This window comes from Lepidochelys kempii, chromosome 13, assembly GCF_965140265.1.
Source record: "Lepidochelys kempii isolate rLepKem1 chromosome 13, rLepKem1.hap2, whole genome shotgun sequence".
Lineage (NCBI taxonomy): Eukaryota > Metazoa > Chordata > Testudines > Cheloniidae > Lepidochelys > Lepidochelys kempii.
The window spans coordinates 31,144,964-31,172,146 of NC_133268.1; the positions used below are offsets into that span (position 1 = coordinate 31,144,964).

The 27,183-nt window shown below is 41.0% G+C and overlaps 2 protein-coding genes across 6 annotated transcripts in view; both read left to right on the forward strand.

The window, feature by feature from the left end:
• CPNE1 (copine 1) overlaps positions 1–27,183 on the forward strand; it is an 80,329-nt gene that overhangs the window by 10,474 nt on the left and 42,672 nt on the right. Inside the window, exon 1 of one of the 2 annotated variants that reach the window (XM_073310030.1) lies at positions 54–143. The exons of the other annotated variant lie outside the window; for it this stretch is intronic. The gene's annotated coding sequence lies outside the window, so the exon portion shown is untranslated. Of the gene's footprint in view, positions 1–53; positions 144–27,183 lie in introns of those variants that run through there. 2 annotated transcript variants of the gene reach the window in all.
• The window catches only part of RBM12 (RNA binding motif protein 12), a 40,679-nt gene that overhangs the window by 10,464 nt on the left and 3,032 nt on the right, over positions 1–27,183 (forward strand). For all 4 annotated transcript variants that reach the window (XM_073310023.1, XM_073310022.1, XM_073310020.1 and 1 more), the window contains one exon: positions 1–27,183. This exon is cut by the window's right edge and continues 3,032 nt beyond it. In XM_073310023.1, the coding sequence (XP_073166124.1) occupies positions 23–2,662 (2,640 nt within the window). In that variant the 5' untranslated portion in view covers positions 1–22 and the 3' untranslated portion in view covers positions 2,663–27,183.

Here is a 27,183-nt window from a genome sequence, read left to right on the forward strand (position 1 = left end):
GTGTGTGTTGTTTCAGCGCAGCATGGCTGTGGTCATCCGCTTGCAAGGTCTCCCGATTGTGGCGGGGACCATGGACATTCGCCACTTCTTCTCTGGATTGACCATTCCTGATGGGGGCGTGCATATTGTAGGGGGTGAACTGGGTGAGGCTTTCATCGTTTTTGCCACTGATGAAGATGCAAGGCTTGGTATGATGCGCACAGGTGGTACCATTAAAGGGTCAAAAGTAACGCTGTTGCTGAGCAGTAAAACTGAAATGCAAAACATGATAGAACTTAGTCGTAGGCGTTTTGAAACTGCCAATTTAGACATGCCGCCAGCTAATGCTAGCAGGTCTGGACCACCGCCTAATTCTGGAATGAGTAGTAGGGTAAACTTACCTACTACAGTACCTAATTTTAACAATCCTTCTCCTAGTGTAGTAACTGCAGCTACTTCTGTGCATGAAAGCAACAAAAACATACCCACATTCTCAACTGCCAGTATGGGAACTGCACCACCAAATCTTGGAGCTACCTTTGGTAGCCCAACGTTTAGCTCAACTATACCTAGCACAGCATCCCCTATGAACACAGTACCACCTCCACCAATTCCTCCTATCCCATCTATGCCATCTTTGCCACCAATGCCTTCTATTCCCCCCATACCTGTCCCGCCTCCTGTACCTACGCTGCCCCCTGTTCCCCCTGTACCACCAATACCCCCTGTTCCTCCTGTACCACCAATGACACCTATGCCTCCCATGTCAGGAATGCCTCCTATGAATCCTCCACCTATAGCACCTTTACCTACTGGAATGAATGGGTCTGGAACAGCAATGAGTATGAACAGTGGCTTGAATCCATTGTTTATGGGTCCTATGAATCCTGTAAATCCTATTCAGATGAATTCTCAAAGTGGTATGAAACCTCATTCTATCAATCCAGATGACTTGTATGTCAGTGTTCATGGAATGCCCTTTTCTGCAACAGAATCTGATGTGAAAGACTTTTTCCATGGGCTCCGTGTGGATGCAGTACATATGCTGAAGGATCACGTAGGCCGAAATAATGGAAATGGACTAGTTAAGTTTTTCTCTCCTCAAGATACTTTTGAAGCACTGAAGCGAAACAGAATGCTGATGATTCAGCGCTATGTTGAAGTTAGTCCTGCAACAGAGAGACAGTGGGTGTCTGCTGGAGGTCATATAACTTTCAAGCAAACCATGGGTCCTACTGGACAAACCCATCCTCCTCCGCAGACGCTTTCTAGGTCCAAATCTCCTAGTGGACAGAAAAGGTCACGGTCAAGATCTCCTCATGAGCAGGGTTTCTGTGTTTATTTGAAAGGTCTTCCCTTTGAATCAGAGAACAAACATGTGATAGATTTCTTTAAAAAGTTAGATATTGTTGAAGACAGTATTTATATAGCTTATGGACCCAATGGGAAAGCAATTGGTGAAGGCTTTGTTGAGTTCAGGAATGAAGCTGACTACAAGGCAGCTTTGTGTCATCATAAACAGTACATAGGGAACCGTTTTATTCAAGTTCATCCCATAACCAAAAAGGGTATGTTAGAAAAGATAGACATGATTCGGAAAAGATTGCAGAACTTCAGCTATGACCAGAGAGAGGTCATGATGAATACTGAGGGAGAAACAGGCCCACCAAAGTTGTGTGCACATATATCAAATATTCCATACAATATTACAAAAATGGAAATCCTTCAGTTTCTAGAGGGACTGTCAGTGGAAGAAAACTCTGTGCAAATTCTTGTTGATAACAATGGGCAAGGTTTAGGACAAGCACTGGTTCAGTTCAAAACAGAAGATGATGCTCGTAAGTCAGAGCGCCTACACCGTAAAAAGCTGAATGGAAGAGATGTTATTTTACGTATTATCACCTTAGAAGAAATGAGAGAAATTGAGAGAAATCCACCATCCCAAGGGAAGAAGTTGCTGAAAATGCCAATGCAAGGGAATGCAGCAATGCCAGGAGTGCAAAATGCTGGTGGTGATGAGCATTCCTTTATGGGTGGTAACTCAAAAGATGCAAATAATGGCCCTCCGTTTAATTTTCCCAGTAATTTTAGTGGGTCTAACACATTTGGTCCCCCTCTTCCACCACCAGGAATGGGTGGCTTTGGTGATTCTAGACCAGGAATGCCTTCAGTTGGAAGTAGTGGTTTACCTGGTGCCGGTATTGATGTCCCAGTTTTTGGGAGTGGTCCTAGTAATCTGAGTGGACCATCAAGTTTTGGAGGGGGACCTCAAAACTTCGGGAATGGGCCTGGTAATTTAGGTGGGCCTCCTAGCTTTGGTAGTGGCCCTCCTGGTATTGCAGGTGGTCTTGGACATTTAAGTGGACCTCCAGGGTTTGGACCTGGACCAGGAAACTTACATATTAGTGGACCCCCTGGTTTTGGAACAGGTTCTGGAAAGCCAGGGCCAACTGTCATTAAAGTGCAAAACATGCCTTTTACGGTATCAGTGGATGAAATTTTGGATTTCTTTTATGGTTACCAAGTGATCCCAGGTTCTGTGTGTTTAAAGTACAATGAAAAAGGTATGCCCACAGGAGAAGCAATGGTTGCATTTGAGTCTCGTGATGAAGCAATGGCAGCTGTTGTTGATCTCAATGACAGACCTATAGGTTCAAGAAAAGTCAAACTTGTTTTAGGGTAGCTGTTCATATAAAATGTTTGTAGAATAGATATTCATAGTGCTGTGATTAATTCATCCAGATTGTTTTTATAGTATTTCCAGGGTAGAACCTGTGGATTGTTTAAATTGCAAACAAATTTGTTTTGATAAGGCAGAGCACTGGTTTAACCATTTACAGAAGAATTACTGCAAGGATAAGTGTGCAGTGAATTTCCCAGTACGGCTGTGTGGAGAAGAGAGACAGATTCTTATTCATCAATAGAAAAAGTTTGCTGAAGCTGAATTGGCCATATAATGCTTATCAAGGAATCTAGATTGGTTTTATGTAGTTTTGGATAAGGGAAGTAGTTATGTATTAAGATGAAGTCAGTGAGTGGGTGCTGTTGCAAGCCACTGTAAAACAAGATAGCTATTCCTAGATTTGGTTAAAAGCTGGCTGAATTTGCTTTGTTACAGGTCAAAGCTTTGTTTAAAATCCTGAATTTACTTTGCAACTGAATGAATTCTCAGTGTACACAGATTAACTGTTTTGTGTATGTACCTTTATTGTTTTTCAAAGGTTCTTGCTGTATGTGAACAGTCAAATTATGCACATTGCTGATGTGTCTACCAAACTAATTCCTATGCATATGAGCAGAACTGTTCTGTAAAATTCAAGCTGTTCTTTGTGGAATAACCTTTAGTTATTTTTATTGTTGCATTTAAAACTGTGCAGAATAAGACTTTTGCCACATAAGTGTAGGTATAACCTCAAATATATTGAGTTGACTGTTTATTTAAAAATGAATTATAAAGTTGATGCCATACAAGCAACAACTAGAAAACACTCATCATTGTTTAAGTAGCTTGATTTGTTAGGATTACATAAATCAGTTGGGATAGGATTTTCAGCACTAGTTTGGATATTTAGTGTTGTAGTTCTCACATCTCTGGAACTTCTCACATGGAATGTCGCATTTAAGAGAACCAAAGGGATTAATATTACTAGAATATTGGAGTCCAGTTAAAGTTTTAAGAATAGTGTAAAACATATGAAAGAAATTTTTGAGATTACCAGTGACTCTGAATATTGTTAGGACACTTCAGAGACTAAATTTTATTTTCCCCAAAAACTTGAATCTACTTTCATTGAGTTATTGTGTATTTTTTTCAATAAAGTTATGTTGTTTAATTCCAATTCAGTAAAGAATTGCCATTTTCTTTACTGTGCAGTAAAGCCTTTAATGGCGAATAGAGAATCAGAAAGCAGTTTTACAGAAGAGTGAAAAATAGAACTCGCAGTTTGTCTACACTTAGCTTATAAAAAATTCAGACTCTTCTCTTGGTCTGAAAATCCCACTGTTCCCTGCAAATCATTGTACTTAAACACAGCAGTCTATAACCTATTCTGTTTGTTGGTTGAAGAAAAATGGTGCCTTTTAGTGTTGCATATCATGGAACACTGAAGTACGTAGCCTGGCATAATTTAGAGGTGCAAGTGGCAACAGTTTTATTCATGTGGTCTATAGGAGAGATTTGAAAGCCTGTGCAACACTACATCCTGAGAGGATTTCACAGTACAGGAATTTTTGGAAGGATTGTATAAAGGTGTACTACAATAAAGAGGTGGTTGCATTACACAGATGCTTTTGTAATTCATGAGTATAATTTTTTTTTGACAGATCACTAGGTGATGCTCTCTGACTTTGGAAAAGTGATGTGATTGTATATACTGTTTAAAATTAAGCCTCCTGTTAATAAAACTGTCTCTGAACATTCATGTTATGCATTTTAACGGTCTTTGGGGATATTGTTTCAACAGCAGATTTTTTTCCTCTTTGAAAGGCTGAAAGTTCTGTTACTGATGTCAGAAAGATGGGATATTTGAATAGGAGACAAAATAAGTCTCAGTTTATTTTTTTCAATTTTGCTCTGTTCTTAAAACAGTACATTTTTATTAAAATTTCATATTATATTGCAGTTATTTGGGTGCTGTTTCTTCATATTTCATACTAGAATAAAAATATTGAAAAGGAAACCCTGCCTTCATTGTTCACAGAATTAATTGAATTAAGAATTTATTAGTATGTGGCTTGCAGAAACTGGTGGTAACTGTATTTCAAGCTTGAATGAATCACAACAAAGCATTTCTTGTTGTGAAATGTAATTAAACTACTGCTATCTGGAATTTGATTCCTTGTATATCTAAGATTTAATACAGTGCTGTGCATCTTGCTCCTCTTGGTATTTGGGTGTGGGATTTTTGGTATACGTTTCAAAATACTCTAGATATTGCTTTCACTGTGAAACATGCTTGTACACATGTTCCTTCAGACTTTCTAACAAGCTGCAGGTTTGTGTTGGAAATCTTTCATTTTCTGATTATTTTTAATTTTCTGTATGGTCTAAAGATTTGTAAAGCTGTTTTATAAGTTGTGCATTTGTAAAAGCTTTAATTCTGTTTACAAAAAAATATGTAAATGTGTTGTATTTGGAAGAGGAACTTTCTGAAGAAGGGTTTGAGTTTTCTTTTCTGCATCTTGCCAAACAGCTGATATGCTCATTGTCCTTTAGTGTAATGGGTTAGTAAATATATCTATGTAAAATATATACTTGTAAGTAAATCTGTGGATTTCTCCATAAATATTAAGAAATCCTATTCTCCTAGAGAGTTTTGAGGTATATTTTGGATAAACACTGTCGTTGTGCACTTTTACAGTAGTTAAATATATTAATTTCTTAAAGCTAGTGTAAAGTATGCATTGGGCTAAAATTAGTTGAAAATATCAGTCATACACCAAGTTGCCATAGCAACTTTTCATGTTAGACAAACTGTCCCAAACTGTTAAAATCAAGGTAATGAAAATTTAGGATACCATTTATCCATAACTTAAACTTCATACAGAAAAAAATCCGAGCTTACAGGTGTCAGGTAGCTAGCAAGAGTAAGAGGTTGGTAGATGATGGTGGCAGCCTAGCAGACGTTAGTAATTAACAGTAGGTGCTGCTTGTCTGTTACATTGGCTAATTTGAAACCGTAAAAACAAGTTATTAGTCGGAAGGGTCTAAATGTCTGTGTCCCTTCAACTTGTAAAATTATCACTCAGAAAAATTTATCATGTGTAAAAATATGGCAGTTAATTAAAAAATATGAATCTTGGGCTTATTAGTAAACAAGTTGAACAGTGTGTAATTATATTTTTATTAACACCTTATTTAAAAAGAGGCTTATAATTGACAGGGAAGAATTGTTGCTAGCAGGTGCCATGATATTAAATCTAAGTTTTTTTTCTGTTTTTAAAGTAGTCTTATTTAATAAACATGTTAAAAAAATAAAGCTGCTGCTTTTAATACTCCAGGAAAGAATGTTTCCTTGCACAACAAATCTTATTTTGGGAAAGCTAAAACTTTTTATTAATAAAGGAATACTGTCATTTAAAAAATCTAAATGTTAGAGATTGGGGTTCTGTTGGTTTTGAAAATTGAAGGTTATGTCCTTTACAGTAAAATAAGAGCAAGAGTATCCTTTTCATAATAGGTTTACACACACAAATGTCCATCCTCAGAGTTTATCCGGAGCAGGGAGGGATATGGGTAAACCAACAAGAGTTTATGCCAGATTACACTGAGCTCTTGAGAGAATTCCACAAATAGATCAAGAGTTTTGCTTTATTTTGACTGCAGTTTAGAACTCACCTGTGTTCTCTTAAGAACACGTGAAAGAAATCTTATCCAATAGCTGTTATGTATATTTCTGTGGGATTTTTTTTGTAGAATAGGGTATGGAGTTCTTAACAAAGAACAAATTCATCTCAGTTACCATAATAAACACTTTTATTAATTCCATATCAATTCTGATTCATTTGGTTTTAAATTCTGTGTTGGAGTTTCCTCTCTAATTTCTTAAAGTTAACGATTGAAGTCCCGAATCAGAGGATTTCACTTTTTTATACAAATCTGGAATTTAGTGTAGGTGGAAGTCTGCAGGCTTTATGTCCTCTGCAGTAAGATTGCTTGATTCTAGTTAATTATTTTTAGTGAGATTCAGTAGCTGGACTAACATCTGGAAAACATTTATATTTAAACTCAAAAGATGCTGTCAAACTGAGATTTTTTTTAAATTGATTTCTTTCTAAAGTATTTGATCATGGTTTAGATAACGTACATGATTTTAAAAACGGGTTTTCTGCTCTCCTGCTCGTTTATTAAAACGGAGCTTTCAGAATGGAAAGTGTGTAAGTCTGAGAACAAACCGCCCCTCTCCCCCCTCCCCTGCAAGCTCCTGCCTGCTGCCTCTTCAGTTTGTTTAGCTGCTACTGGAAAACACTCTTGCAGGGCCTTGAAGAATAGTGATGGGGACCTCATATGCACAGAGCAGTGCTTGATGTCATACTAGTGCATGAAAAGGGAGTACAACTAGCCATCAGCAGAACAGGGAAAGTGACTGTACGCTAAATGGTGTCATGCACAAAGTGAAACTTGAAAACTTTTTTCTAATTATTTCTAGTTATAAGACCTTTCCGTTTTAGGTAGGCACAAAATTGTAAAATAGTTTTCAAGTTATTTCCCTTTAAGGATTTTCCCTCAAAATGAAAACTCTTTATCAGTTGCTAGTATTCTCTCCATAAGTGAGTTTTGTGGCTCTTCTCCTGCACTGTTCCTTCCTGGTGTCTGCTCTGGTGAATGTGCTGTAGCTCCTTTCCATAGAGATGATTTTCCTGACTCAGTAGGTCTCAAGGGTTTATTTTTTCCCCCCAATAGAAAAGGGCCTGAAATTTCCATGTTCTGGGGAATACTTCCCACCCCTGCATCTGGATGTTCTTGTCTCAGGTCTTCCGTCATTTTGAGTCTGAATATTGAATTGTCTGGTAATTATAGTTTTATAAGCTTGCCTCTCCTTTGTTTTAATGCACTTCTCTCTCTCAGTGCTCCAGATTATCTCAACGTATGGTTCATGTGCGTCAAAATGGATGGTTTAGCCTACACCCTTCATTTTCTACATTGGCAAAGTTGTCTCTGCAGGTTCCTGTATATGGTGACCCTCAATTTTTTTTAATGGGCACAGTCCCTGTGGAACAACGTTGTGTACGTTTTTTTCTTTTGCAGGGGGGAGGGGAATGAAACAAGTAGCTACTTCTAGGGACCTTACAGCATCATAGATCTGAACTTAAATTTGCTTGTTTTCTCTGCTTTCAAATTGTGGCATGTCCTCATGTTGTATATGAAATGGTCCTTTGCAAATGTAGTTCCCAGATGTTTCCCAAATGTACTAAAATAAGCTTTGGATCCCAGTAAAAGATGCTTCCTCTTAAGAAGATTGACTTGCACCAACTCAGTTTTTATAACCCTTCAGTTGAATACCCATTTGAAAGTGAAAAGATGGTTTTATGTTTCCCCCTTTGGAAACTTATTTTCCTCATTTCTTATTACCTATAAACTACTGTGGCCTTTCCTCACTTCATCATTTGTATATTAGTTCACTATGGAGTTACTACAGCTCTGGGAATAGGGTTTAATGATTATTCTCCTGGCTGACTCCAAGGCTGTGCAGCACAAAACTCTGCAATGAAGACAGTGGATGAAAAGTACAATTTCTCTAGCCTCTACAATAGAAGATGTGTAGGATCTGACACATAATGCAGTAAATACAGGAATCTTCTCCTACCAAAGTACTCTTGCTTTTCACGCTTTGCCTTTTGGACCTATCACTATAGAATATATATATATAAATGGTGACTTGAAAACTTCATGATACAGCTGTTCTCCACATCAGTAGAAACCCAATATTCAACCAAAATTGAAGGCAGGTTTGGGTGGAAACTGAAAGTACAATCAAAGTCTATGCTAGTTAAAATAAAAACAAGACAAACAAAACTTCTTTGGCTAACTGCGAGAAATTTTGAACTGTTCCCCCCCCCGGCCCCTTCCCATCAAAAATTCATAGTTTTTTGTCTAGCTTTCAGAAACTTAAAAGGCTCTCATTTTGATAATATCTTCTACTTGATCTTTTAACTTTCAATCAGGACTGTTCCATAGTTGCTGAAATTTGTTTCAGAATCTAAGCGTTTATTTAAAAAATGTTTCTAACTCTTGTGGATTGTTTAACTAAAGCAATGTTCCTTGCTTTGAAACAATACATATGAAGGGTGTGCAGTGCCCTTATTCATTTCAGTGGAAGGTTTAACTCTGAAATGTAAAGATGACCACCTAACTGTCTTCATTAGTTCACTGATTATTTTGGTAGAAACATCCAGATATTGTCTCTCATGATACTAATGTGTTCCATTCTATACATTTGAGGTAGGCAAAAGGCACAACTGTGCCCCCTTCTGACAGTCACTACAGTGATATGCACTGGCAATTAAAAAATCTGCTGCTGTACAATGAAAGCTGAATGTCATTAATGCTGTCCCATCATGTTTCTAAAAAGCAGCTATTTAGTTTATTTTCATAACTAATTTAATAAAATCTCCATTTTCAAATATAAGTAAAGCTGTCCTAGAATTTCCAGGCTACCATTCCAGCAGAATTTAGGTTCAGTTTGCCATGGAATAAGTGGAGCCTTTCTTCTAGCACTACATTTACTTAGAGCTTTTCATTTGAGGAGCTTAATGTTTTACTAAGGTTGGGTAAGTACAGTAACTCCGCACTTAACGGTGTAGTTTTGTTCCTGGAAAAATACAACTTTAAGTGAAACGATCTTAAGCGAATCCAATTTCCCCATAAGCATTAATGTAAATGGGGTGTGGGGGGGTGTTCAGGTTCCAGGGAAAAAATATTCACCGGACAAAAGACATATGTGGTTTGACTCTCAGCTGATAACTAGGTAAATGAAAATCCTCTGCCCCAGAGTTCTGGTGAGGGCTTGGGTCAACAACACCCCCACTCCTAGGCCTGCAGAGTCCTCCCCATGTAAGCTCTGCAGGTTTGGGCTCCATATGGGAGCCAGGCAGAGCAGGCAAGCGGCAGCACACAAAGGTTTCAGAGTAACAGCCGTGTTAGTCTGTATTCGCAAAAAGAAAAGGAGTAAGTGGCACCTTAGAGACTAACCAATTTATTTGAGCATAAGCTTTCGTGAGCTACAGCTCACTTCATCACTAGCACACAGAAAGTGACACTGCTGCATCCTTCCCTAGCACCCAATGGGGATGTGTCTGCTAGCCTCTGAGCAGCAGATTACACAAATGCCTGCTCCAGTTAGTGCCTGGGAGACCAGTCGTCTTCTAAGGGAACCAATCTGCCAGGTTGCATGGTATGTTCGGGGGACAGCACAGAGGCACTGGGCATCTAGATCCCTACATAGCTGGAGACAGCCATAGGCTTTCAGGGCCACAGGCACTGACTTTTCAAACTGCCGGGAGGTGCTTGACCCCTGGCTCTACCCCAGGCCCTGCCCTCACCCCACCCCTTCCCCCAACGCCCCACTCCACCTCTTCCAGCCTAGTTCCGCCCCCGAGCATGCCACGTCCTCGCTTATCCCCCCTCCGTCCCAGCCTTCCTGCATGCCATGAAACAGCTGATTGAGGGAGAGGGGAGGCGCTGATCTTTGGGGCCCGTAGGTCTGTGCTGGCGGAGGGCGTTAGAACATTGCACAACTTTAAACAAGCATGTTCTCTAATAGAACATCAACTTAACGAAACAACTTTAACCAGGATGACTTTAAGTGAGGAGTTACTGTATTAAGAGTCTGCTTCAAAAATAAAGCCAGGTGGAGGAGGGTGACTTGAGCTGTTGACGCTTTTTCTCAAGTCAGTGGCAGATTAGGGAATTGAATGCTTTTGTCTTCAAGTTGGTTAAAGGGACACTGTCTGGTCAAGTTTAGTCCCAAATTTAGGCTTTCTTCATGTAAGCTTTACCAAGATTAGTAGAGATGTTAATATATTTTTGTAAAAACATAATAGAATTTTCTTTAAATATAGCCCTGCAGTTTATACAATCTAAATATTGCAGCATTGAGCAAGTAAACGAGAACTAGAAAGCAAAACAAACAAAAGTGAAACACTAGTTAATATAGGTGCTATTTAACATAGTAATCTAAAATGTAAAAGTGTACGCTCTGAAAATCCCACATGGTCTATTTTTCATGAGAGTTCATCATTGGCCTAAATCTGCTTCCATTAAGTAAAGGATAAAATATATTGACTTCAGGGGGAGCAGTTAAGCCATTGCTGAGCACTTTTGAAAATCCTGCCCTGGATGTTGCTTGTTCTTAAAGATTAACACAATTTTGATTTTTTTTTTTTAAAGAATCGTCAACATCATTTCCCCCCTGTTCTGTTTTGTCCCAGGTCAAACACAGTTTGTGTATAAAAAAAATATTGTAGGGAAACTTGCCACACTGACTAGTGTTATATTTAAATAAAAGGACTTTAAAGCATATATCTAAAAGTGTACCTTTTGGAGTTCGTAGAAATGTACCTTTTTTAAATTTAATACCTGAAATTTGGTCCTAATTCCCCTCTCTTTGCTGGAGAACATTGGCACGATCTCTGGCAGATTTGAATGTCACAAACATTTAAACTGAGGAGCAATTCTCTTTACTCACAACTGAGGTAGATGGGCATGCTCATTCTTAAGGAGGGAGAGAGACAATTTGTGACATCACTCTTCATTCCCCTAACAAAGAGGCTGGTTTTTGGAGACTGGGTACTTTTTTGTTAAGATAGCTGTCATTTTTTGCTCTAAGGTCAGAGTTTTCATTTTAGAATAATTTTAAGTCTGTAGTCCTTATGGCTGCGAAGACCACTTCAAACTGAACCAAGAATAGAATTTGTCATTACTAGAAAAGTGCATCTGTTTAACTCAATTGAATTAAACTGATGCAGAAACTGACTTAAATTTATTTAACCTTTGTTTATACAAAGTCAGCAATATACTGATTTGCAAGCAATGCGAGAGAGCTCCAAAAGATGTGAACTGCCCTATTCATCTCAGTGGGGTGATTAATTTTGAAAGTAAGGATATTTCAACAATAATTCTTTCCCTGGTGTCAGAGTGCATGAAAGGAGTAGGGTGAGTGTATCTTGAAGTCCTGCACAGACCGCTGAGTGGGATCTCATTTTAGTGTCTTGAAGGGGTGGAACTCGAGATAGTACGACTTTGTCTCCCTCCTGTTTGGTTCATGAAAGCAAAATGAGGACTGGATATTTCAAACAATTAAAAAAACTATAATTAAGAGCAAAAACAATAGTTGGTTTACGCTTTACCTTCTTGAAACATTAAAGTTGTTATTCCAAATCTTGATGCTCCTTATAATGGAAGAATACAGATATGAGGGGCATACTGGTGGAGAAAAGGCATTGGCATAAGCAGTAATTGCTGTGAAAATACGGTACCTGCCCAGTGTTTTGGCCTGTGGTGTGGCATCTCCTTTCCTGTACCTATACTTTTCATTAATGTGTAGTCCAATGGGTCTCTCTGATCCTTGTTAGTTGCTACTATAGTACCAGTAATAAGCCAAAGATTTTCTACTGTGCAACAACTATATCTTTTGTACCTTTATAAATATTAAACTTTACTCACCCAAACTTAGCTTGATTTTTCTTCCTCAGTGAACACCAAATGAAAAGAAATATGTTCACCATCTTAGAGTTATCAATCAAATGAATTAAACATTTTATATTCATCATAGAATATCAGGGTTGGAAGGGACCTCAGGAGGTCATCTTGTCTAACTTCCTGCTCAAAGCAGGACCAATCCCCAACTTAATCAGGGATATTTAGAAATGTTGGGATATTTCACCTTATTGTGAGACTAGCTAGTATTACTCTAAGTAGATGCAGTGACATGTACTGTTTGTTAGGGCCAAATGGAGCTAAGACCCATCAATAATGTCACAACTAGGTACTATGGTGGCTGTACTGCAGGGTGCAGTACATGCCACTACTGGGGGGATACTCCTATCCCTGCAAAACACCTGCAGTTGAGGGGGAAGAAATTCATTAGAAAATACAGGTTTTCTCTGACAATATGCTGCAGAGAACTGGGCTGTCGGCAGCCATATGCACCTCCTGGAATCCTTGCAGCGTGTGAGCTGTAAGTAGAGGAAGGAGTAGTTAGCACAGGGAGCACTAGCCTTTGGGCTAGCCTGATTCTGAGACAGGAGGGGAGTGGGTTGTGTTGGCAGAGTGTGTGTGTGTGAAGAGTGAATTAGGTGGTAGTTTACTGGTGTCTGGGGGGAGGAGAGGTAAACTGGACAGGGAGAGATTGGAACTAGAAGAGAACAGCAAAGGGGGGAGATGGGTAAATACTGTGTTCTTCCGTCTTGCCCTTTACTATAAAGTGTCCCTTTTTTTCCATTCTGAATGGGGGAGAAGGAAGAAGACAACTTCCCAGTAACCTTTTGTCCTCCACCAAAATTCTTCCCCGTGACCCTTTTCCCTTCCATAGTGTCAGCTTTTCACTTTGAAAATATGATCAACCTACAAGGGGTTGAAGTATGTAGATGGCTATTAGTGAGACACCCTCACTAATTCCATGACTGGGGAGACATCAGAGAACTCCAGTATATCTCAAAATATTCTAAAGGAATGAATTCTGGACCTCTAAAGTCACCTGTCTCAATAATTTTTACTACAGTGCAGGACAGAAGTATGTGGCCAGAATGTCACACCACAGTTAGCGCTTAATAGCAGTTTATCACTGATGTTATTGCCAAGGTTAATCCTCCAGTTGATGGTCTTAATTGGCATCACTACAAATCTTTTGCAGACTGGGTGCTGCTGATGGACCTCATATGAAAGACTCTGTCTTGCGTAAGAAGTCACTAAAATGGTATTCATGCTGTTTTTATAGCATACCCCACTATGAGACAGATGTATGGTCCCATAAGTTCCTGCCCTGAAGCATGTACAGTATAAAGCCATGAATATGGACAATGCAGAACAAACACAGAATGATGTATGATCAACTGGAATGCTTCATTAAAAGGATGGCTTTTTTTTTAAGAGGGTTTATTAAAGAGATGGGGTGTGTTTGGCATACATTTATTTCAGGCTGTTTCAGGCACAAAAGGTGGCATGAAGAATGTGACAGAAATTGTGGGCAGAGAGAATATGGTAAGGGTGAGGGGAGGGATAGTAGGAGTAGAGTTCTTGAAGGGCTTTGTAAATGAAGTGAAGATTCGGTTCCATATGGAAAGAGGGGAAGCCAAACCAGATATTTTAGAAAGTGGGAATGGGAATAGGGAAGCAAGCAAAGGAAGAGCTGCGTTGGGGAAGAGAGCAAGTTGTCGTGGGTAAGGCAGGAAATTGCCAGAGGAGGATTAATATGGCCAAAAAGACTGAAAGGAAGAACACTGGAAATGTAGAACCATCACCAATGGGATTTGTCATGGGTGTGAATGTGATTGGAGAAAAATCCAAGATTGTGAACCTGGGTGACTGTAAGGTTGATGTTAATAGAGAATGGGGAGAGGAAAGAATATCTGATTCCGGCATTGAGTTTAAAGTGGCAGTGATGCTCTCCAGGAGAAGGTATTGGAGATGCACCTACAGGTGCAGGACTGCATAGAAGGTGAGCAGCTGTGGTGCAACAGTGTATTTGTAGTTAGCATCAAGGTAATAGTTGAACACATGGCAGTAGATGAAATCACCTAGACTATAGAAGGAGAAGACGACAGAACACACTATTCTCCTTTCCTGTTTTGAGAGTATAAGAAAGGAGAATAGAGCCTTGGGAAAGAAAAGCAAGAGTAGTCGGAAATATGAGTGCCAAGACACATTTTCTCAGAAGAGCAAGATGTATAGAGGAAAAGCCAGTCGCCTTTATTAAAGGCAGTAAATGATTCCAGAAGAATGAGGACAGAGAAGAGCAGTTATACTTGACCAGTTGGAGGTCAGAAGTAACTTGAGCAACAATGATTTCAGAAGAATGAATTAGGTGAAAGGCAGACTGCAGAGTTGACTAGAGAGAGAAATTTGAAGAGCGACCTCATTCCAAGTTTGCTCAAGCTGTCATTAAACTGCCCCCAATGAGCGGCGGGAGAGCATCTCCTGCTGACATAGTGCTGTCCATGCTGCTGCTTTTGTCGGTGAAACTCCTCTCGGTCAGTTGTTTTTTTTTTCCCCCCCACACCTCTGACCAACAAAAGTTTTACCAACAGAAGTGCTAGTATAGACATAGCCTGAGTTTCTCATCTGTGAAATAGGGATAATTTCCTTTTTCTCACCCTTTGTCTGTTTTGTCTATTTAGATTGAAACTCTTTGGGGAACGGACTGTCCCTTACGACATGCCTAGAACAGTGGTGCTACCATAATACAAATCAGGGCTTACCTTCTCTGGGTCTGTGTTCACTTAGCTGCAGAAAAATTAAATTTTATTTACTTAAAGCTGCCCTTGATCATATGGATGCCAGATTCCCCAGGTTAAACCAATTACAATTCATGTGGTTTCAATGCTTTTACTCACTCATAGTTACTAAAAAGAAGGGTGCATTATGGCAATGTGCAAACTACAGGTATTCAAAATACAGGGGATTCTGCTTAACCCAGATAGTAACAGCTTTCGGTTAATAAAAACATTTTGCATGGAACAGATACTGTCCAATTGACTATAATGTTAATTGACCTGGATATTAGCAGTAGGCATGTTGGCTACTAACTTGTTTTATGGAAAGCCTGGCCTGCAGGTAGATTTGGGGGGCTGGGCTGAGCATCAGCTGCAAACTGGTTTGCGGGTCTGCAGACAAGGAAGTGCTGGGGAGTGCATGATACCTCTCCCTGCACTCTCCAGGCTGAGAGCCAGGGCTCAGCACATCCCATCACTGCCTTTCCTGTCTGTAGCCCTGCAAACCTGCCTGTGGCTGTGGCATTCTATGGGGAACAGGGATGCTGGGATGTGCAGAGCCTGGGTCCCTAGTGTCAGAGTAGGATGCAACCCAGAGAGCACAGGGAGTGGTACAGTACAGCCCTATATTCCCTCAGCTTCCCCCCCCCTTTGGAAAGCCACAACATCTGGGTAGTGGCCTGCTCCCTGCCACTGTCCACAGCCTACCTTGGGGCCCCGTATGGGCACATCCCAGTATTTCCATCCCTGGCTGCAGCCTGGCAAACCTGTCTTTAGCTTATTGGCAACTGTCAGATAATGGCAACTTTTTTCTGTCCACCAAGAGGTTGCTAATAAGCAGAATCTACTGGACTATCAAAATTTAACTGCATGTACATAGAAGCTTTTAACCATTAGGCCACCCTGACCCTCAGGATCTATTACTGTAGGTGAAAATACTGCTGTGCCGGGCTGCGCTAATAAAATGAAGGGTTTCCACAATGCGTGTAGTCAAAGCAAGTCTGCTATATGCAACAAATCATAAGCTAGGGCTTGCTATAGATACCAGTGAATGGCCCAAGTGCAGATATTGCTCATCCCTAAAAAGCTATTCTCTGTTGGCTTGAAGGATTGGGTAATGACCAGGAACAAAACAGTTTACAGATACGCACTGCGACTGTCTACACTGCAATTAGACACCCGCAACTGACTTGTGCCAGAATACTCTGGCTTGTGGGCTTGGGCTAAGGGGCTGTTTAACTGTGGTGGAGACTTTCAGGCTCACGCTAGAGCCTGGGTTCTAGGAGCCTGCAGGGTGTGAGGGTCTCAGAGCTTGGGCTGCAGCCCAAGCCTGAGCCTCTACACCACAATTAACCCCTTAGCTTGAGATCCATGAGCCAGACATGAGTATCTAATTGCAGTATAGAGATACCCAGTGAGTGCTCAATAGCAGACTGTGCTATTAGAGGACTAGACTACTGCTAATCTGTGATCAGATGTGGATTTCAAACCAGTTGGTCATTATCCGTATTATTTAGGTATTAGAATCTTTACTTGAATTTGAAATTATGCAGTTTGTTTTGACTGATGGCAGAGACATTTTAATTTATATAAAAGCAAGGCCAAGACAAAACATATAAAATGAAGTGAGTCAGACACACTAAAAAATAAAAAGGCGAAACCCTGACAAAAATTGTCCAAAACCAAACAGTGTTTTCACAGTCATAACAGGAACATCTTTAATTTGAGAGAATAAAACCGAATCCTGAAAATTGAGACAGCCATGTTTTAGAATAACCAAATTTTGAAGACTTTAGCTGCCTGTGAACAAGTAGTTTCTAGCTGGTATGATTGTGAAGAACACTTTCAAAACATGAAAGAAGTGTAATTGAACCAGTGAAGCCTGCCTGAGTCAGAAGAGAACCTGAAACAATATCTGAGTTGCAAACTGCTCCATTCATTTCAATGGATGTTAACTCGGGTACAAATGATGAAACTTTAAATGTCAACATGTTAATTATTTTACTGCTCATTTAAAAAGTATCCTATATTGAAAGGCTACACCAGTCATTCTCAAACATTTGGGGTGTAATTACTGGAGGTGTCTAAAGGACTAGTGGGGGTATTGCAGATATATAAATTGAGTAGGCCTTTAACAACATATGGTGGCATTGGAGGAGGGTGAGAGGTAGCTATTAGTTTCATTTTTCTGAAGTGGGACTCTTCTTTCATGATTTTGGGAAATGCTGGACTAAAAGAAAGGAAGAAGGAACAATTGAAGGCTTGCTAATGTTTTTACCAAGTAATCTCAGTTTCACTTGTGAAATGATCAGACTCTTCATTATGGCTTTAAGTTTGGATATCCTAAATGGGGACTGCCTCTTCACTTTAGCTTAGAGTCAATTATGACAATCCCTCAAGGTTAATTTATACATTATTGAACAAATATATCTATTTTGTCACTTGGCCATTTATAACAGAGCAAATTGAATTTTCTAATGGTATTTGAGTTTAGGGGTTCTTCACATTGAAATAAGAGAGTGAGTAAGCTGATCAGGATATCTGAGAAACCATGAGGTAAACTAAAATTAGAAACGTGAACCGGATATACACAGAGAAGAGGAGAGAAAACAGAATTAGGATACAGTGCTCCCTTTTCTAACTGGAGAAGGAAAAATAAGTCTGTAACTACTTTGGCCTTGTCTAAACTAGGATTTAACAGTGTGATGGAATCAATTAGGGAACACACTCTAACAAAGATATCTAAAAAGTGTAGTGTAGATAGACAAGGCTGTCTTTGACATGTTCTAAGATGACTGGGTAGAGCCAAGGCTCCTTCCTAGGTTTTTAACTTGTATGTTAAAGGCAACATGCCTTGTCTACACTACACTTTTCAAATGTTCATGTTAATGCATTCTAACACACCTAGCCATGGCTTAACTAGGATAAAAGGTACAACATTTAGACCTGATCTACACTAGAAAATGAGGTTGGTTTAATTATGTTGTGCAGGGGTGTGAAAAATCCACACCCTGGAGCGGTGTAGTTAAGTCGACCTAAGTCCATGTGTAGACTGTACTAGGTTGATGGAAGAATTCACCTCTCGGGGAGGTGGATTACCCATAATGGAAGAACCCTTCCTGTCAGCATAGGTAGTGTCTATGCTGAAGCTCTAAAGCAGCACATCTGCTGTAGCGTTTTAAGTGTAGACGTAACCTCAGTCTATGTAAACCAGATACAGTGGATATGAGAACTGTATTCCTGTGTCATTTACAGGCTTTTAGATTACAGCACTTTAAATGGGGAACAGATGACTTGGAATTGGTAGGTTTTGAGGGGAGAACTAATATGGGAAAAATATCTTCCATCTGGAATCTTTGCCTGTTTCTAGAACCAAACCTCTTTACAGGTTCTTGGATATTTTTTCATTATTCATTTTCACATGCCTGTCTGCTATAGTTTCCAGTCAGAACTTGTGCCAGAAATGCTGACCTCTCTCAAACTTCATATTTCTAGCTTTCCTGAAAACAGGAAGTATGAGTAAGCTCAAGAGCCTGTTCTCACGAAATTTCCAGCCAAAATTTTCAGTCCAATATGGTTTAGAAAGGCATTCAAATTTTTAGGTGCTTTTTCAGATCTACTGCAAACTCTATTCCCTCTTGAGTTTTCCCTGGCACTAGTGGTAATGATACACAGCCTTTCACCTCTGGCCTTAGGTTCACATTTATTCCAAGTTATCATAGACTAAAATGTTTACTATCTGATGTCTGTCCTTTGGCCTTTGAAAAATGGAATCTGTTTGATTTCTTGTGCACAGGACTTTGCCTGTCAAAACCTCTTTGCATGCTCAGCATTGAAACCAAGGTTATTGTGTGGGCTACAGAAACTTGATTCCCTCTTGCCCCTAAATGTGATTATTCCTGGACAGGGCTGTGTCAGGTTGCTAGGGAATGGTGTATGGAACCTTTTGCTACTGCTGCTATTCTGTAGACAAGCAGAAGTCTTCAATCTGACACTTTCAATAGCACTCCATTTACGAAACCTACAAGGGCATTGAGAAATTTGGTCTCCTGACTGGCCAGTTAAACCAAGTGCACTGATGTATTCTGAAGTGAAGTGTAATGCACAAGTATCAATTTAGCATCAGACTACAGGACTTCCTTGCGCAATTATCATAACACCCTCTATCTTTGAGACTGTTTTGTTGATGCCAAAGAACAGCAGGGTAGTGAATCTCAATCTTTTGGGGATGGAAAGGCTGAAAAATCATCTCTTCCCACCATATTCCACAATCCTCAGCTGCAGGACCCATGATGTGTTATGGAATTGGAGTAGGAAGGGGCTAGTGGTGCTGGGAAGAGACCATATAACCCACCATCCACAATTGGATTTGTAGGCTCTGATGCTTAGTTCTATATAAAGAGTGTGTAAACCTTTTCCTTCTTAAGACTTGCCAGTGACTCATGTTCTGGAAACTCTTGGTTCATTTAGTGACTTAAACATAGCTACACTTGGGATTGGTACTACACTGGGTTCAAAAAGGTGCCAGCAGTGTGGTCATACTTTGAACAGCAGTAGTTCAACTTGACTCCTAAATTCAGAAAATGCTGATGTCACCCCTCCCCCCCAATATAATATTCATAAAGCTAGAACATGTGAATGTTATAGGATGGACTTTGAAAAGTGGACTGGCAATCTGGCAAAGTTCTACAACGTATGATAACTAGGGATAAGAAGTTTAATCTAAAAAAAGAAAAAAAAGGTTATAAGATAGGAGTCATGGGATTAAACTGAGTGAAGGAAAATAAAAGGAGAATACAAGAGGAAAAAGCCTGACAGATCAATTGAACTGGAATAGTCTCCTGTGAGGAATGATGAAAGCTCTACTTCCTGAGTTGTTTGAAACTGGGCAGGAAAAAGCAGTGAAGAGTGTGCTGTTGGGAAAAAGCCAATATTGCCAGAGAGATGGCATTTCTGTCATTCTGTACATTTAGATACAAATGATATAATACTTGTAACATTTTCTGTGTAACAATTGGGTAAGACGGCCATGTGATATAGTCCAGGAGCCTGATATGCTCCATGGGACTAAGTTCTACAGCGTGAGCTCCTAAACTCTGTGACAAGAACCCCTAAATTGGGCAGTAACATTTAACTTTATTTCCATGAAGTAACCTTAATTTCCAGCTCCATTAAAACATGCACAGCTGTGGCTCACATTTGAAAATTCTCTTTGATATATCATTTATCAATGATAATTTTTTGATCATGTGTTTCTGATGTGTTCTCATGGTGGCCTCACTCCCTGGAGTTCGGTGACTATGCTGATGTCCAGATGATTAGGCTCAGAGCCTCCTCCCCACCCCCAATCTGCATGAGGGGAAGGGAAGTGTATATCCAGCCTATGTGGTCCAGTTCCTTAGCTATGAGTTAGACTCCAGCTCTGGTTCTTGCACTGTTCCAGGGAGCAAAAGGGTCAAGGAGCATTCATTATAATAGAATTAACTCCTCTTTGAGGGGAAAGCTGAAGCGTGAAAGGCAGCAGTAGACTGATGTTAGCATGGCAGAGACATAAGAATGGCCATACTGGGTCAGATCAATGGTCCATATAGCCAAGTATCCTGTTTTCTGACACTGGCTGGTGCCAGATGCTTCAGAGGGAGTGAACAGAACAGGGCAATTTATCAAGTGATCTGTTATCCAATCCATCTTTTAGTAGTCAAATGTTTAGGAACACTCAGAGCATGGGGTTGTGTCACTGACCATATTGGCTAACAGCCGTTGATGGACCTATCCTCCATGAGTTTAGGATTGATACTTAGGAGAATGCCAGAATCCCCAAGGCTCTGACTGAGACGAGTGGGACAGCTCAAATCTCACAGAGCTCCAGGCTCTCTGCAGACACAAGCGGGCACCACTTCATTGGTTTACACTTTAAAACATCAAGTTTATTTTCATAACTATAAAGGCTAGAAGAATATTTTTTTTAAAAATGAAAGCTATGATTTGGTAGCAAGGAGCAGTTGCAGAATTATGCAATTGTGTGGGGCCCTGGATATAGTATACAAATTAACTTCACCCAGAAAATTTATTAAGTTTCAGTATCAGAGTTGCAGTGGTATAAATGAAGTGTCCCTTTATATCAAGGAGATCAATTTCTTTTGCATAGAAACAAGTAGTGCTGAAGAATCCAGAATCTTCTGGAATGCTGTATCAGACTCAAAATGCATTAGACAACTCTTCAGTGCAGTGCGTAAGCAATGCATGTTCAAGGGTTGCTTCTCTGTACTTTTCCAAAAACATTTTGAGAGTTTGTTTTTTATAAAACTTGATTTCCAAGTCACCTCAGTTGGAATGTTTCCAAGTTACTGGTATGCGTGCAATTCAGTGTGGTAATCTTTTGGCATGCTTTAGTTGGCTTGGATCTATGAACTGAGACTAAGCTTCTTGTGTACAGTAGTCCCACTCTTGGAATTGGATATCTTCCTTCCAAGGGAAGATGGCATCAGGAGGAAATGTTCACAGATAAATTAATGCATTCTTTGAGTGGTTGCACATGTGTATTCCACTCCTGGTGTCTGTGCACCCAGCGTATATCCGTCAGAAACGTTTTCCCTCAGAGGTACCTGTTGGGCAGCTCGAGCTCCCTCTGCTTCCACGTGCCACTGTATGCAGGTATGAGCACAGAGCTGTCCTTAGTCCCCCTCAGTTTCTTCTTACCAGGACAGTTGTTGGAACTCTTTTCTATACCAGAACAGTTTGTCTCTCAGCCTTTTTGTGAACATAGTGTGTGTGTATATAGTTAGTCTAGTTCTTAGTCTTGTTAGGATAGTAAGTTTTAGTTCTGTTAATTTAAAAAAAAGTTTTTTTGGACGTTTCCCCATTTGGAGTTTTTTCTAGATACGGTACTGAGTTGTGCCCCAGTCACTGGGTTTCAAACCGTAGGCTTTTTGCTCCTGGCCTATGCCAGTGAGCAACCCACATAATAGCTGCTTGAAGTGCTTGGTAGAGGCATACATAAAGGACCAGTGCCCGATTTGCAGGGAATTCAAGCCTAGGACAAAGAAGGCTAGTGAGGCTAGGCTGTTGGAGGCAGCGCTCAGGCCACTGTCGGTGCTGTCTTGGGGCTCTCCCAATCTGACTTGGTGCCGAGTGCTGCAGCTTCAGTGAGGAGCACACCTCTGGAGTTAGCAGAAGCCCAGCACCATTCTCTCTTGCCTGTTCCCAGGAAGAAATACAAACCTTCCAGAGAAGGTTTCCTCCCATTCTAAATTTGGGAAGAGGGTCAAGAAGCCGTCAAGTAGAGTGCACTAGAAACCTGAGCACTTCTCCTCTAAATATGTGCGTAAGTTGGCACAGTTGGCCCTGGTGCTGTAGGGGACTCTGTTGAGCCTGGTGCCAGAAGTGGCAGTGTCAACTTCTTCCGCACCACAAGAGACTATTTTGGTGTGACTACCCCAGGGGCATTTGCTGCAGCAAGAAACCTGCTTTGCCTCTCAGTGCATGGTGCCTCCATCCTTACAAGAGTCCAGTCCCCCCACACCACTGCTGGAGATTCAGTCTCCAGCACTGCTGTTGCCTGCTTCCTGGGGGAAGCCTGCCACAATGGCGTTACTCCGTGCATCGCCTGGCTCCCAGCACTCAGCCCTGGGACCAATGGGAACAGCTCCACCATAGTCAGAAGAATGGAAATCCTCCTAGGTGGATTGGAGGTGGGGTTGTATGTAACTCAAACACAAAGCAGCACCTCCCAGGCTCTGCTCAGATCCTCTCTTCCTGCTGACCACTGACACACTTCAGTGGAAACTCCCATTGGAATGTGACCAGGATAGTGAGGCCCTGCTCTACATCAGTGGCCCTTTTGTAATTCTGAGGGGTTTCCCCCACTTACCGATCTTCCCCGACACCATGCATATCAGTGCCCTTGTCTAGAAGGGTGAGTCTATGTACTGAATGGCTCAAACCCCAGAGTGTGGTACTGGGCATGGTACAGTATCAGGTGGAGGTGCCAGAGCAACAGGCAATAGAGAAGATTATACCCCCTCCAGTCTTGGCTTCCTCTTTGCCCTCACCAGATGAAGCCATTTCATCTAGCACACTTCTCCTCCTCCTGATTATTTTAAAGTTTTATCAGGAGTTGCTCAAGAGAGTGGCTGCAGAATTAGGTTTACAGTTCAAAGAGGGCAGAGTGTCTTCACATCATCGGGTTGACATTTTATCAATGGTGGGTCCCTGCAGGGTAGCTCTGCCAATTAATGAGGTGATACTAGAGCCTATAAAGGCTCGGTGGTAGACTCCATCTTCACTGTCTCCCACTTTAAAACAGGCAGAAAGAAAATATTATGAATCCTCCCAAGGTTTTGAATACCTCTATACTCACCCACCATCAGGCTCTTTAGTTGTGACAATGGCTAATTAGAGCAAGCATCAAGGGCACAAGGCTGCCACCTCTAAATCAAAGGATGCTAAAAGGCTGGATTTATTTGGCAGAAAGATTTATTTCGTGTATCACTAACCAACAGGCTTTGCTGGGGCAGTATGATTTTAATTTATGGGGCTCACTGGAAAAGTTCAGAGAGCTGCTTCCGGAGAACACTAGACAGGAGTTCGGTTCCATAGTCAATGAGGGTAGATTAGTTGGGAGAACACAACTAAAGGCAGGGCTGGATGTAGCAAACTCAGCAACTTGAACCATGGCTTCTGCAGTGGCCATGTGTGGATCATCCTGGCTGCAGTCTTCTGGTCTCCCCTATGACATACTGAGCACTCTCCAGGACTTGCCATTCAGGGGTCCTTCTCTATTCTCAGACCAGATAGACAGAAAACTTCATGGACTTAAGGAGTCTAGAGTCACTCTAAAGTCCTTGGGTCGGTACCTGCCTGCAGGAGACAGGAAGCACTGTCGTCCACCCCGATTTTTCCGTTACTTTTCCTCAGTAGGACCTATCAAAAAAGAGGTTCAGGCGTTATAGGTGTAGGCCTCCTGCTACTTCGCCTCTGGGCCACTCAAGACACCTGGGAACTCCAGAGGCCATTTTGATGGATCACTCAAGATCAACATATCTCCAGACCCAAACCCCCTGACCTTTGCAAACCATGTGTCCCATTTCCACAGTTCTTGATCTCAGATTACTTTGGGACCACTGGGTCTTGAGCACTGTGTAAGTGGGATATACTCTCCAGTTTGCTTCTACCCCTCTCTCCCTGCCCCTTTTTGGGAACCACTCTCACAAAAAACTTCTTATCCAGGAAATCAATTACTCCTTCATTTGGGAGCCATAGAGGAGGTTCCATGTGATTTCAGAGGGAAGGGGTTTTATTCCCAGTGTTTCCCAATTCCAAAAGCAAAGGGGTAAGAGGATCTCAGATCAATTTTAGACCTGCATCAACACAACAGATTTTTTAAAAGGATAAAGTTTTGCATGGTCATGCTAGCTTCTGTCATCCCTTCCCTGGATCTTGGGGACCAGTACACTGACCTCAACTTGAAAGATGCCTGCTTCCATGTGGCAATCAATCAAGCTCACAGGAAGTACCTCTGATTTCTGGTAAATCAAAATCATTACCAGCTCATTATACTACTTTTTGGCCTGTCACCAGCTTCCAGGGTCTTTACAAAGGTCATGGCAGTAGTAGCTGCATTCTTCTGAAGATCAGGAGTGCAGGTTTACCCTTACCTAGACAACTGGCTTGTCAAGGGCCAGACCAAACAGCAAGTGCAGAGCAGTGTTGCCATGATCCAGTCCATGTTCCATGGTCTGGGACTGCTAATCAACACAGAAAAATCTGTCCTCACCCCAGTCCAGAGGATAAAGTTTATGAGGGTTGTACTGGACTCCTCTCAAGCCAATGCCTTTCTTCCAGTGTCAGGTTTCAGGCAGTTGAGTTGTCATAGGTTTGAAGGCTTGCCCGGTCACAATAGCACAAAACTGTTTGAGGGTTCTGGGTCACCTTTGTGGTTCAGTACGCCAGACTACAACTCAGAACTCTGCAGGAGTGGCTGGCATCAGTTAGACTCTGTGGTAAGAGTGCCCTCACCTCCCTAGATTGGTGGACAGATTCAGCCGGTGTACGTTCAGGTGTTCTGTTTGTGGATTACTTATTATACCTGAAGCACCAAGGTTTAATGGGTATTTCCTTCGAAGTACATCGAGCTGCTATTTCAATGTTCCATCCTAAAGTGAACAATCACTCTATTTTTTCCAATGACATGTCCATAAGGTTATTTAAGGGCTTAGTCAAATTATAATCTCACGTGCCAGAATCTATTCCCCTATGAGATTTAAACTTTGTATTGTCAAGACCTGCTTGCTGCTGCTTCGGTCAATAAAGGTGGCATTTCTGGTGGTCATTCCATCCTCCAGAAAGTAAGGGAGCTGCAGGCATTAATTTCAGAACCTCCATATATGATCTTTTTTTAAGGACAAGGTTTGCCTGCACCCTCATCCATAGTTCCTCCCTAAGGTGGTTTCCTCTTTCACATCAACCAGGCAATTTATTTGTCTGTTTTCTAACTGAAGCCATGTACAAACAGAGAGGTTTTGCATACCTTGGATATCAGAAGAGCCTTCACATTTTACCTAGATAGAACCAGACACTTTTTTAATCTTCCCAGTTGTTCATAGCAGTGGCTGACAGAGTAAGAAGTCAATCAGTCTCCACCCAAATAATTTTTTTCTGGATTACGTCCTATATAAGCATGTTATAATTTGGATAATGTTGCTCCACCCAACAGAGTCACAGCTCGTTCAACAAGGTCACAATTGACTTTGGCCTTTCTGGCAGAAATTCCAATTGTATACATTTGTAGAGCGGCAACCTGGACCTCAGTTCACAGGTTTGCCTCCCACAAAGCTGTGCCTCAGGACTCCAGAGACAATGCTAGAGTGGGTTGAGTTGTTCTATAATCTTTTTTGAAATAGACGCTGATCCCACCTCCTGTTCTACAGCTAGTGAGACACCAAGAGTGGAATGCGTATGTACAATCACTTGAAGGAAAAAAAAAGTTACTAACCTGTTCCGTAGATTTGTTACACTTGTCCATTCCATGACCCACCCTCCTACCCTTCTACATCAGAGCTCTGGCCAGAGATGGGGGTTAGGGGTGGCTCTACCCTTTTAATCTGCATGCAGTAGCACCAGCAGCAGGGGGAGGTTGAGCCCCCAATGGGTACAACTGAGGGAAAAGGTTTCTGATGGCTGTGTGCTGAGCACCAGGAGTGGAATGGAAATGTGGTATGCATCTCTAAGAACAACAGTTATGGAACAGGTTAGTAACTGTTTTTAATTTTGGGGAGTGATCCAGCAGTAATTCCAGTAGTGTACAACCTTTGTGGCACCAAAAGCAGCATTGTAACTTATCAGAAGTCTGAGAGCTATATTTAGTTTGCATGTATGTGCAATTTTTGAAGCATACTAATACTTTGAAGAGTTCAGGTGATTGAGCATCAGTGGGAATGTGACCCTGCTTACCCACAAGGTAACTTATTGATTACTTTATTTCTGAGATGGCCATGTGCATTATGCCAATGAAATGTAGGCTTGAGTTTGCAAGGTGACTGAAGTGTCTTGGTTAGTTACTAAATAAACGTGTACTTTAAAAAGAAAAGAGGAAGGCTACACAAAAAATGGATAGCCCCTTTTAGTTTAAGTACATAAGGCTTGATATTCATCCCGGGATCACCGCATTCCTGCCTCTTCACCCGTGACCTGGAAGTTCAGACTTCCGTTTGCAGACGAATCCTAGAGACTAACGCCTTTATTTCATAGTACCTGCCCTTTTTTAAAAGGCATCTTAGTAAAACTAAGTAGTTGTGCAGTATTCTAGTGTTTGACTAGTGCTGATGGTGAAGCACTGTGGTCTTGGGAGTATGCTGTCTGACTCCTTTGTCAAAGGGAAGTTTTGGGGCAGTAGAACCAATGAAAACTGAAAGAGGGTTGTGTGGGACAACAGGAAGAGATGTGCAAAACCACCACATGCTTTTAAAAAAGGGTGGATGTATTAGATGAAAGCATAGTGACAAATAAAAAGCTGATCCTTGAGGAACTGGAGGCCTTCAAGATTCCTTTACTGACCTCTTAAGGATATTGAGAGGAAGCTTTATGGAAAAAAGGAAAAAGAACTGAAGGGATTGCTATATTGAGATATTCTATCAGTCCATTGCTTATCCTGGCAAAAGCTCAAGATACAAGTAATACAGTAACTAACTTATACTTTACTGTTTTACCAAGAAGAATTGGAAAGTAGATTCCAAAAACTTATGGCTTAGGGAGGTAAAGCAAATGCTAAAGGAAACC